The following is a 12,647-nucleotide window of genomic DNA, read 5'->3' on the forward strand; positions in this document are numbered from 1 at the left end:
ACTCTATTCCACGTTGTTGCTCTAAGACTATGAACATTCTTACCTATTTATTTATTTTCCCTCCTTTTTCCCCCCCTACGATCTATACAATTTTCAGTCCTTTCTCCATTGATGTTGCTTGTTGACTCGCCTCAGCCATTTTTCCTGTAAACCACCTCAAACGTGGCTTTCACAGTATATAAATAAAGATTTATGTTATAGATAGAAAACTCCTAATTTTATTATATAAAATCTTTTTGTTTTTAACACTCTAGGTCTTTGGCTCTTAGCCTGTTCATAATGATGAGAAACCACCTCAGAACAATTTCATATGGATTTTATGATCTTTTACAATAATGCCTACACCATTGATACTATTTTTCTATTAATGCCTACTCAGGAGAAGCTGCTGATTAAGCTGTTTTATAATCTTTTGAGCTACTGGGCACATTTCTTATAAGTCTGTTCCATTTATACATTGACTCTGCCTCCATCGTGCCAAGTGGATAGATTAATATGGTTGATTGCTTGGATTGTTAGATATAACCAATAAATTTGGGTCTGGCTTTTGTAGCTGGTTTACTGAACAAATCATTGTAGAGTGGACATTGGAGTCTTCTTCTTTCCTGTGTTTTGGATGGAACACCGAGCAGCTGAAAAATAGATGTCAATCTATGGCATTCCAAGCTATAGATTTTAAGAGTTTTTGTCTACATTGCCATTTTCTTTGCAGGTAAAGAGTGGAACAGAGATGAAAATCTACAACCATACTATCGTATCAGAATTCATAATCCTGGGGCTTGTGAGGTCCCAACAGATTCAAATATGGCTCTTCGTCATGTTTTTTTGTATCTACTTTCTAACCATTATGGGCAATGTTATCATCATTACGGTCGTAAAACTAGACCGTGGCCTCCATACCCCCATGTACTTCTTCCTCAGTAACTTATCTTTTCTGGAGATTTGGTACACCACAACAATTGTTCCTAAAATGCTGGCCAGCCTCCTGACAGTAAGCCAAACTATTTCCTTCTCTAGCTGCATGATTCAGTTGTACTTCTTTGTTTGCTTGGGGGCTACTGAGTGTTATCTCTTGTCTGTGATGGGCTTTGATCGATATTTGGCCATTTGTGCTCCACTGCATTATCCAACGCATATGAATAGCACAGCTTGTTTCCGGCTGGCACTTGGCTCCTGGGTATGTGGTATCCTGACAGGCTTGTTACCTGTGATGTTAATATCTAGATTGCAGTTCTGTGGTTCCAACTACATAAACCACTTCTACTGTGACATTCCACCACTTTTAAGTCTCTCTTGCACCGACACCTTTGTGGCAGAAATAACCATTTTCGTGCTTTCTTTCTGTGTCCTTCTTTGCTGTTTCCTTCTTACTGTGGTGTCATACTTTTTCATCCTGTTCTCCATACTGAAAATTCCTTCTGCCACAGGGAGACAAAGAGCCTTCTCTACCTGTGGATCACATTTGATCGTGGTGGTAATATATTATGGGACGATGATATTTATGTACGTCAGACCCAGTTCCAGTTACTCATCCAACCTCAATAAAGTTGTGTCTGTCTTTTATACAGTCATCACTCCAATGCTGAATCCTGTGATCTATAGCTTAAGGAACAAAGATGTTAAAAATGCAACAAAAAAACTCATGAGAAAATTAAATTTCTCCTAGGGATGTTGCAGTTACATGAATGTATAGTCCTGAATGCTGCAATAGTTATGTCTGCATTGCCTCCAACCTTCTTAAACCCCCTCCCCTCCTTTCACTAAGTCGCAGTAGAGGTTTCTACTGTGGCCCGGAGCACTAAATGCTCTGACACTCATATGAACAGCGGAGCAGAGTCGGAGCATTTAGCACTCTGAGCTATGGTAGAAATCTCTACCGCAGTTTAATATAAGAGGGCCTAAGTTTTCCTTCTCTGGACAGATATTATCTTTGATTACTCTGGGAAAAAGCCGGGAACCATCTTGAAAAGTCACTAATACTCTTTCTACACATTTAAAAGACTTCATACTGGATAATCAGTGGTCAAAACATTTTTCTAGATCAAAATTAGAGAATGGCATGGGGACAAATTTTTCCCTGTCCCCACGGGATCTCATTTTCCCGTGCTGGTGAGTTCATTTTCTGTCCCTGCCCCATTCCTGCAAGCTCTGTCCTCATCTGCACAAGCCTCAGACACTTTAAAATCATAAGTGTTTGAGGTTTGTGCAGTGAAGGCAGAGCTTACAGGAATGGGACAAGGACAGCAACAAAACTCGTGAGGACCGGACGGGATGGGGACAAATTTGTTCCCATGTCATTCTCTAATCGAAATACATGAACCTCAGAAATGGGCGGAGCTGAACTCTTCTGCATAAGGAATTTCAACAGGTTGAAAAACATATCGTTGGCCAGACTACATCTGAAATTTGTATCAAGTGATAATATAGAATTATGCTTGCTTTACAATAATGTAAAAACTGTTACCAGTAATCTAATAATGATCTTTTTGTACATGCAGTGAAAGTGAAACCCAGAAGAGAATTTCAGAGTTTCCTTAATCCTAAGGTATTTTAACGGGGCATTTAAAAAAAATCTTCTGTGACAATGATGGAATTCCCCCTTCACAGTGAAGACTCTCTTTCTTACATATATGTGAGCATGCAGGTCCCTTAGTTAGCAGCATGGACCTAAGCAATAGAATCATCATACTTCTACTGGGGTTTGGGGGGGTTAAGCAAGAGTATTTATGGTTTATTATTTCTATTCCTCTTTTATCCAAAGAGAATTACAACTATTACATACCTAATAAAATACTTAACAAAATCACAACATATAAATCTCATTCATAAACCTATCCTTTTACTAAAGCACACTAAAATCTGGGATTAATGCATCCACCAGGACATTAACAAGCACTATACCCAGATTTCACATGGCAGATTTTTAATTTTCCAATTGCATGCTAGGAAATGTTTGATTAATGTACGCATCCCCTACATAAGTAGTATTGCAACTTCTGGCAGCTGGCTGTGGTGACTCATGACTCATGACTAAGGGACATAAGCCCTTCTGTTGCACCACCTGAAATTCCATCTCACAACCCCTGGAGATGTGGGCACCCCAGGTTGTGAACCCCTGCATTAAATGTGATTGTGATTGAAGCAGTGGTGTACGGTTAGGGCCTTCAGGGGATTCACCCTATCCCCTAAAGGCCCTGAAGGCACTGCCCTGAATTTGATTGGTTGATCAGATGCTACTCAGCCAATCAAATTCAGATCAGTACTGTCAGGGCCTTCAGGGTGTTTGGAGAATCCCCAGCCCGAGAACCCAGCTTTTTTATTTACTTTTTGTTCGATGTAGTTTGACTGGTTGAGCAGGCCTACTCAACAAGAAAAACAAAACAATAAAAAAGCAGGGTTATAGAGCTGGGGATTCACTGAATCCCCTGAAAGTCCTCCCCACGTCACTGGTTTGAAACTTCTATTGCTGCTGCTTGCATGCCTACAATCTAGTTTGTATGTGTCTCCGGGATAATGTACATATCATGACAAAAAATGAACCTCTATTCTAAGCCAGGATATGTGGTGGATAAGGATCTTAATTTTCCAAATTGCTTACAGAGACCACAATGCTTTTCTTTCTGGAGTTCATAGGGTGCAACTTGCACAGTGAAGTTATGAAAGTGTGTTTAGAAATTGTTTTTAATCAGGCTAGTGGTGGTCTACCCAATGGAGAATATTTATGGATCTTTCTGGCAGATTCAATGGTCTCTGACTGCATTTCACATAGTAACATAATAACCTGCAAGTCCATCCAATCTGCCCAATAAGGTGGCCAGAGATGCATCTACCACTTTGTGCAACTTACATACCTTCATGAATTAACACTGGCATCACAAAGAGAACCACTGGCAATTCACCACCATACCAATCATCTTTCTGAGTCCTGTGCAGAAGGGTATATGGGGAGAAGTCTACACTGTCACCACTGTATCAACCTTCAACAGTATTATATTCAGTTGAAAGACATGGGATGAAAGCATTTTTATCCCTTTCTTTTGTGCTTCTCTATTCATTGGGTTTTGAATCACAATCAAATAATGGGTAGCTGAAAATCATGCTTGTGACTTCAGCATACAAATATCAAATAGTACAAAACAGCATGAGTGAGTTAACTTAGTAGGACATATTTCTTAGGAAGTCTCATCCTTCGGGATACCCAACAAGGCTTGAGGGAGGGTTCTGTAGCTTTTCAGGCCAGTGACCTTTGCAATTCACTCACATTGCTGAAGGGTTAGAAGGTAAGATTAGCCTTTTTGTGGATAATACCAAAATTTGTAACAGAATGGATACCCCCGGAGGGAGTGGAACACATGAAAAAGGATCTGAAAAAGAAAGAAGAATGTTCTTCAATGTGAAGAAGTGCAGAGTGATGCATTGGGGGGAGGGGGTAGAAATCTGAGGGAACCGTATATGCTGGGAGGTAAGAGGCTGATAAGCAAAGATGGAGAGAAGGACCTTGAGGTGTTTGTATCTGAGGATCTAAAGGCATCTAAACAGTGTGATAAGGCAGTGGCTGTAGCCAGAAGGATGCTAGGCTGTATAGAAAGAGTAGTAACCAGCAGAAGAAGGGAGGTATTGATGCCCCTGTATAGATCATTGGTGAGGTCACACTTGGAGTATTGTGTTCAGTTTTGGAGGCCATATCTGGTGAAGGATATAAAAAGACTTGAAGCGGTCCAGAGGAAGGTGATGAAAATGGTAAGGGTTTTGAACCAAAATAAGTATGAGAAGAGACTGGAAGACCTAAATATGTATACTCTGGAAGAGAGGATGGACAGGGGAGATATTATACAGACATTTAAATACTTTAAAGATATTAATATAGAACCAAATCTTTTCCAGAGAAGAAAAAATGGTAAAACTAGAGGGCAAAATTTGAGGTTACAGGGAGGAAGACTTAGGAGCAATGTTAGGAAATTCTTCTTCACGGAGAGGGTGGTTGATACCTGATATGCCCTCCCAAGGGAAGTGGTGGAGAGGAAAATGGTGATAGAATTTAAAAAAGCATAGGATAAAAATATAGGATCTCTAATTAGAAAATGAAGGATGTAAACTAAAGAACTAAGGCCGGTATAAGACAGACTTGCACGGTCTGTGTCCCATATATGGTGATTCGGTGTTGGATGGGCTGGGGTGGGCATCAATGGAAACTCCACTAACTTGGAACATGAGGATGTTACTGGCCAGACTTTATGGTAGATATCCTGCAAAAACGGGATGGTTGGATAGGCTGGAGTGAGCTTAGATGGCAACTTCAGCATTTGACACTCAGGACAATCCCAGACTTTATACTCTATAGAAATATCAAAGAAGAGACAATTTAATTTAATCATGTATTTTTTTCTAATGGGTATTGCTTATGGGCAAGATTGGATGACCATTCAGGTCTTTATCTGCTGTCATTTACTATGTTACTATTTCATTGAATAATATCCTGATCAAGGAATAACTAAGTTTAGATTTGCATCAGGGATCACCTTCTACCTTCCTGATTGGGCCAGCAGGAACCACAAAGGGTTGACTCTACCATTATTTTTTTTTGTGCTTCCTGGTTTGGACTGATAGAATTGTTCTCAGGTGTATGTTCTAGTTCTGAACTTGCCTTAACCTCTGACTGGAGGAAGAGTAGCTAATGGTTAGTGCAGTCGACTGAGATGCTGGGGACCTGGGCTCAAGTCCCGCTGCAGCTCGATGTGACCCTGGGAAAGTCACCTAATCCTCCATTGCCCAAGGTACTTGCAGCCAATCAGGATGGACATTTTTAGAAAATATTGAGTGAGGATGGACACCTACACTGCAGGCATCTGTAGCACATCTATGGAGATACACAGGGATGCTTAAGAACATCCAAAGCAGGGTGAGGGCATGGTTTCACCCAGAAGTGGACTTGGGCATGTTTAAGCATCCCTACATGTCTCTTTAGGCACAAGACAGATGTCTTAAATATAGGCCTGTAAAATGCTGGCCTGCTTTTAAGGTGAATCACTACTACAGCGAAAATGGTCTCAAGTTTCTACTAGAAGTAATCACAACAACCAACGAACTTGTGGGACGCCGGCGCCATTTTCTTTAGACCTGTCACACACAGGCGTAGCTGTGCACACCAGAACACCAGACCCTTGACAAAGCCTCATTGGCGAAACGGGTCCCGTCGGGCTCTACTTGCCCCGGCAGCGTGTATTTGAAACACAAGCGGCAACAAAAAGATAAGTGCCGCCAGTTTTCATTTATTGAGTCACAGATAAAATATAGACTTAAGTACGCCTAAAGACAAGTTTTTAATGCATAATTTAAAAAATACAAAAAGAAAAACTATGAACCCCCAATGAAAGAGAACTGCCCACCTGCCATCAGCTGTTACAGTAATTGTACTGAGCAGCGCAGGAATCTGAGGGGTTCATAGTCATTTAATACTCGACTTGGAAAGTTGTTTAGCCAAGTCCCAGAAGCTCGTTGGTTGTTGTGACTGCTTTTAAGGTGTCTGTTCAGCGATGTAGACACAATTCTCTTTAGGACGCCGACGCATGATTGGCACGCGATCGGCGGCCGCCTCTTAGGTGTCCACCGAGATTGACGTCCATGTATATAGTGCTGCATATGTGTAGTAGCACTACACAAATGATTAGTAGTAGTGGTTCATTTCTGTTGGATCTTGACCTCTTCATGGCTTTTGACCCCCAAATAACCTATAACCTATAGAATCCATTTTAAGAAATACTTATACTGACTCATAAATTTTTACATAGTTTACAACTGGGATATCAGAATTTATTGACTAATACATATACACCATCACATATTTTAAGATCATTACAAGATAATAGGTTGGTTAGTTCTGCTGTTACAAGAACTATATGGGAGACTGTTCGATCAAACTGTTCTAACTAGCACCTTCATTGTGGAACAAACTTCCCAATTTTATACAATTGGAACCTAATTTCAAGGCTTTTAAAAACATTATTAAAAACTTATTTTTGAACTAGCATTTGGAAAAGAATGTTTTCTAAATGATCATCTGTATTGCGAGTAATTAACATTAACTTCTATGACAAGGCTTCTCTTCTAAGACACAACATAATACCAGTTTGACTAGTCTTTTGATCCTATGTTTTTATGGAGTTCTTTTCTTTTTTAACTATTGTTTTGTGAACCGCTGTGGGGTCCTTTAACTGAGGCGCGCTAGTGCGTCTTACCGTGCGCTAAATGCTTTTGTGGGCCAATGTGTCCATTATATCCTACGGACACGTTAGCACGTGTTAGCATTTAGCACACCTTAGTAAAAGGATATGATTGTACTTTCATCTGACTTATTTCTTAAGGTATAATCCTCAGATCATTCAATGCCTCTATTATAGACTAGTCTTAAAGCCCGTTACATTAACGGGTGCTAGAATATATGTGTGTGTGTCTGTCTTTATTTCTTTCTCTCTCTCTCTCTCCTTAGCCGCTTTCTATATTTCTGTCTTTCTTTCTGTCTTCCTTTTTCCTCGGCTGTCCACCCATTCTCCCTTTCTTTTACCTTCCCTGTGTCCACCACCACCCCTTCACTGCTCCCCTTATCCAGCAGCAGCCCTTCTCCCTTTTTTTATCTCCCCCCTGTCCATCAGCACCTCTTTCCTGCTCCCCTGTCCAGCAGTAGGCCTCCCTTCTTTTTTCTCCCCCCCCGTCTCTTCCCCTGTCCAGCAGCACCTCATACCTCGCGTCTGCCCTCCGCCAACAGCCGCCGACAGCTGCGGCGGCCTGCAGCCACCGACAGCCGCCGCAGCCTGCAGGCGCCAAGAGCCGCCGCAGCCGACAGCCTCCGCACCGCCTGAAGCCCACAAAACCCTAAGCCGCGCATTCGCACTCCTACCTGCGGGGACCTACAGTGCACGGAAAACGGGAGCACGCAGGTAAGAGTGCGCATGCACAGCTTAGGGTTTTATTATATTAGATGTGCAACCAGAAATTTTTGTTTCATGTCATTTCTTTTGTTGTTTACAGAAATGTTAAATGTGCTTTTTTTTTTTAACCTCCTTATGTCATCATGGCAGTAATGTAGTATATGTGTATATTCTACCAGAAAGAGCACACGCTCTTTCAAAAAAGTGGATTATTCATCACACACACACAAAATGTTGAACTGGTAGATGTCATAAATGTCTTCTCAATGAGATCTTCACTGAGATCTTGGCAAATGTGCTGAGATTTATATTTTTATCATATCTTACGGTTGAACCAAAATTAATGATGGCCATTAGTATTTTTAAAAGCCCTTGGGGTGAAACAGAGAGCTTTCTTAATTAGACCCTTTGAGCATTTTCAATGACTATAAAATCATGATTCTCAGATTTACCATGTGTGCTACCCAAAACTCCATGGCCAGACTAGGTAAAAATATCCTGCGTATTCACAGAAACGAATCTAGGAACATATAACTACTTATTCCATTTTTTTGTATTACTGCAACATGCAGAATTTGTCTTGTCCAGAGTAGCATAGATCTCATCAGTGTTTTGCAACTCATTTTTACGGTATGACTTTTTTTTCATTGCATCTAGAATGAAGAATTCAATGCGTTATCAGAAACAAGATGGCTGTCACCCAACAAACTGATCAAGGAACATAAAAAAACCAAACAAACAATACATGCGGTATATGAATAAAATATTTTAGGTATACCTAGAACCTGACTCTGCTGCTTAAGAGGAACTTCTGCTCTTTGATGTATACAATTAAATTGTGAAAGTGCCAAGAAGGTAATTGTCAAGAAACAAAATATGGTGACATTTTGCCATAATGAGACTTAATCCAGCATAACTTTGGCTCTATTAAGACACCTAAAAAAGTTTTATAGAATCACGCCTAAGAAGGTAGGTGCCTATCACCCAATCATTATTATTTTCATTTATTAGCTTGTTAAAGCTCATAATTAAAGCTAATTTACTAATTAAATTATGCGCCTAACTTTAGGTACTTATTTATTTAGACACCTCATAGAATTTCCCCCTTAGCGTGTGGGCATTAGTGCATGCTAACCAATTAGCGCAGGATTAGCACAGGGGCCCTTACCACCTAGCAAATAGGGGGTGGAAAGGGCTTACACACGAATGGCCATGCGCTAATTTTGAAATGATATGCAAAAGAGGGGATTGCACTCTCAATACAAAATCAATTAGCAAAATATAGTGTGACAGCAATACTAATGCAATTCCAATATCTGCCTCTGCTGCAGGAGACACCTATACACTATGGTTCTCTTTTATTAAGGTGCACTAAGCATATCCTCTACCTTCCTTGTCCCACATACCTAATAAAACAACTACAGACCGTCCAGAACACTGCCCTCAGACTGATCTATTCCCTTGGAAAATTTGACCACATCACCAACGCCTACCTAGATTCACACTAGCTTCCAATACAAGCCCGCATCCAATTTAAATGATACTGCATATTATTCAAAACATTAAACGAAACGGCACCCTCCCACCTAAACAACTGCCTAAACAGGAACCTCTCTTCCAGACAGAGGAGAACCCAATCCCCTTTCTCCTTCCCCCCTTTTAAAGGAACTAAAAGCAAAAAGATGTATGACAACTTACTTGCAACACATGCAGCTAAATTGGACCCCTCCATCACCAACCTACTGACAGCTTCAACTGACCTCAAAGATTTTCGAAAAGAAATCAAAACCATACTATTCAAGAAATTCATCCTAATTTCCTAACCCCCTCTCTTTTCCCCTCTCTCCCCCTCTTAATTTCCTCCCTTTAAAACATGACTTAGACCTAACGCCTCTAATTGTATTCCTCTTCCTGGAAATGACCAGTTATCTTTTTGATGTAATCCGCTTAGAACATGCTTTTTAGCACATGATAAATATCATGCGCTAAGCACACGCTAAACAATAACACGTGCATGTTATCCTATGGACACGTTAGCAGTTAGCGCACATGTTGATTTAGCATGCGCGAAACACGCTAAAACGCTTAGCGCACCTTTGTAAAAGAGGGCCTATGTGACTTTTATAATGAAATTATGTCTACAATATGTGATCTAGTGGATCACGATATCTTGCTACACCCACAAAAATGTAAAGATCTAACAAGGATAATATCCCACTGCTGTGCACTCATAAACTTGAAATTAAACAAAAATAAGACTTAGCTCTGACACGTGCTGCCAAACGCTACAGCTGTCCTGTAAACGCTGTCCTTATTCACTCTTCATCGGCGTTGAATACACTGAAAACTCTGTAGCAAAAAACCTCATAATACCAGCGTAAGAGCTCAAATATTCTCCAACAAGGCCTTGTTTCACGAATTCATGGCTTCCTCAGGGATTCACTACTTCTTCCCATAGGAAGAAAAGGGCACCATCCAGCCCCATTGCCTTGTCCACCTTTAGTCTAACTAGGTTCTCATGAGTACAAGGTAGCATATGCTGCAAATCAGAGAAATGCATTTGAATACTGACCCCATTGAGTTTAGAAGGCAAGGGAAGAAATTATTATTTCAAGTAGAGGGTGAGTTGACTGTTGATGACTTTATATTTTTTTTTGTCTGGGTTTTTTTTTTGCCTTGAGATAAAATTGTTAAATAAATAGGATGTTCTTATGCTCTTATGTAATGAAATGAATTATAAAGTTGGCCAACCACATGATCAATGTACTATAATCTGCTTGACTAGCAAAACTCATGACTGATACATTAATTCAGACATGCTAATACATCAAAGTGGTCATTGAATCAAAGAATTAAAAAAAAATAATGTATGATATTATTTTTTTTTACTTAAATAAGAACATAAGAACATAAGCAGTGCCTCTGCCGGGTCAGACCATAGGTCCATCCCGCCCAGCAGTCCGCTCCCGCGGCGGCCCGAACAGGTCATGACCTGTCTGAATCACCAGAAGGGGCCCCCTTGCCACCTTGGTTTCCCATTGAAGTCCTATCTTCTCATCGAACTCCTAACCCTCCGGTCTTGCACATGCACGACCTGGTTGGGTTTCTATACTTATTACCTGGTTAGCTGCGTAATAACCTGCGTTACATCCCAGCACCTCTCTCAGTATCCCACGATCCCTTTATCCCTCAGGAATCCGTCCAATCCCTGTTTGAATCCTTGTACCGTACATTTTTGACTAGCTTCCTAAAATTATACTCCCTTCCTCAGGTGAAGAAAAAAATGAACAAAACCAGCATAACAAGAAGATTAAAAAGAATCTTTAAAAAATGGCATATGCCATTGATGAATCCTTGCAATATCCTCAGCTATAAGAACATAAGAATAGCCTTACTGGGTCAGACCAATGGTCCATCAAGCCCAGTAGCCCGTTCTGAAGGAGTCTGGGACTGGTTTTCCTAAGTGTTGAACTAAGTTTTCTCTTTAATAAAATGCTGAATTATGTTTAGCTGCAGACCTAACTTATCTCATGTTCTAGCCTGCCTGCACTGGGTGTTTTAGCTTGGGCATTCTAGCTTCTTATGGCTATCTCAGCATACATGATATTGTATTCCGCCCTCCTGGACATGTAACAGAAAGACTGCAGGGCTTAGATAAGTGACCTGATAGTGACCTGCTAGTGTGAGCTTAGGACCAATGATTGTTAAGAAGAGTAACACGTGAAAAGTTTTTTCTAGAATTCTGTTGTATAGCCAGAAGAATGTATAAATCTCTGTAACTTCCTGGTTTCGGGACTTCTGAAGTCAGCTTGGGCTCAGGGGTCTGCATATGCTGAATAAATATCTGTGCTTTCTTCAAGTCTCTAAGTTTTGTGGCTGCCCAAAGTGACCTTTCAGTTTTATCAGATCACCTTGCAAATTTCTTTAACATTGTTTTAAATATCTAAACCTTTTTTTAAGATTTTACTATACAAAAATGGATTTCCTGTCCTATTAACCCTCTTTCTTCCTTCCCTCTTAAAGTCAATCAATTTGTACCTTTGCTTAATCTTTGTAAACCGCATAGAACTTCACGGTATTGCGGTATATAAGTTGTTATTATTATTATTACAAGTTTGCTCTCTTCCAGTCTCCTCTATGAGCTCTTTTATTTATCCTGTTTGTCTCTCAAAAATAAATTATAAATTCTGTCAAGCAGAGATTATCCATTACATGCAGTGCACGCTCAGTAGACATGATGGGGCAAATTCTGTGAATCACACACAGAGTTTAGACATCTAACTTCCAATTATTGCTTGTTAAAGTCATTAATTGCACTTATTCAATTTATTTGGATGCTTAAGTGGTTAGATATCCACATTGTGGACGCCTACCTTTAGATGTCCTTTACAAAATTTACCCCACGTGTTAGCGTTTGACGTGTGGTTAGCGCGCGCTAAAACGCTTAACGCACCTTTGTAAAATGAACCCATGGTTGCTGCTTAAATGCTTATTCAGCAGCACTATTTCAACAAATAAATCAACGACATAAAAAGTCACCGTTGGCATCTTATCTGTCAGCCGCTGCTACTGAGCATCAGGATCAGTAAAGATAGCAGGAAAAAAACATGCAGTCAACATTTGAAGCAGTAATACACATTCTATTTAGACTAGTCATGAAATAAATACTAACAATAAGTCCTTTGCTCTTCATTCTTTCTGTAGCTAAAAGATAAAACCACC

The 12,647-nt window shown here is 40.2% G+C and overlaps 1 protein-coding gene across 1 annotated transcript; it reads left to right on the plus strand.

Moving 5' to 3' along the window:
* The first annotated feature begins 730 nt into the window (after positions 1-730).
* LOC117349638 (olfactory receptor 11L1-like) lies at positions 731-1,666 on the plus strand. The gene has a single exon (XM_033923230.1). The coding sequence runs from the start codon at positions 731-733 to the stop codon at positions 1,664-1,666; it is 936 nt and encodes a 311-aa protein (XP_033779121.1).
* Positions 1,667-12,647: the final 10,981 nt, after the last annotated feature.

The sequence above is a fragment of the Geotrypetes seraphini genome, chromosome 16, assembly GCF_902459505.1.
Source record: "Geotrypetes seraphini chromosome 16, aGeoSer1.1, whole genome shotgun sequence".
Taxonomy (NCBI): domain Eukaryota; kingdom Metazoa; phylum Chordata; class Amphibia; order Gymnophiona; family Dermophiidae; genus Geotrypetes; species Geotrypetes seraphini.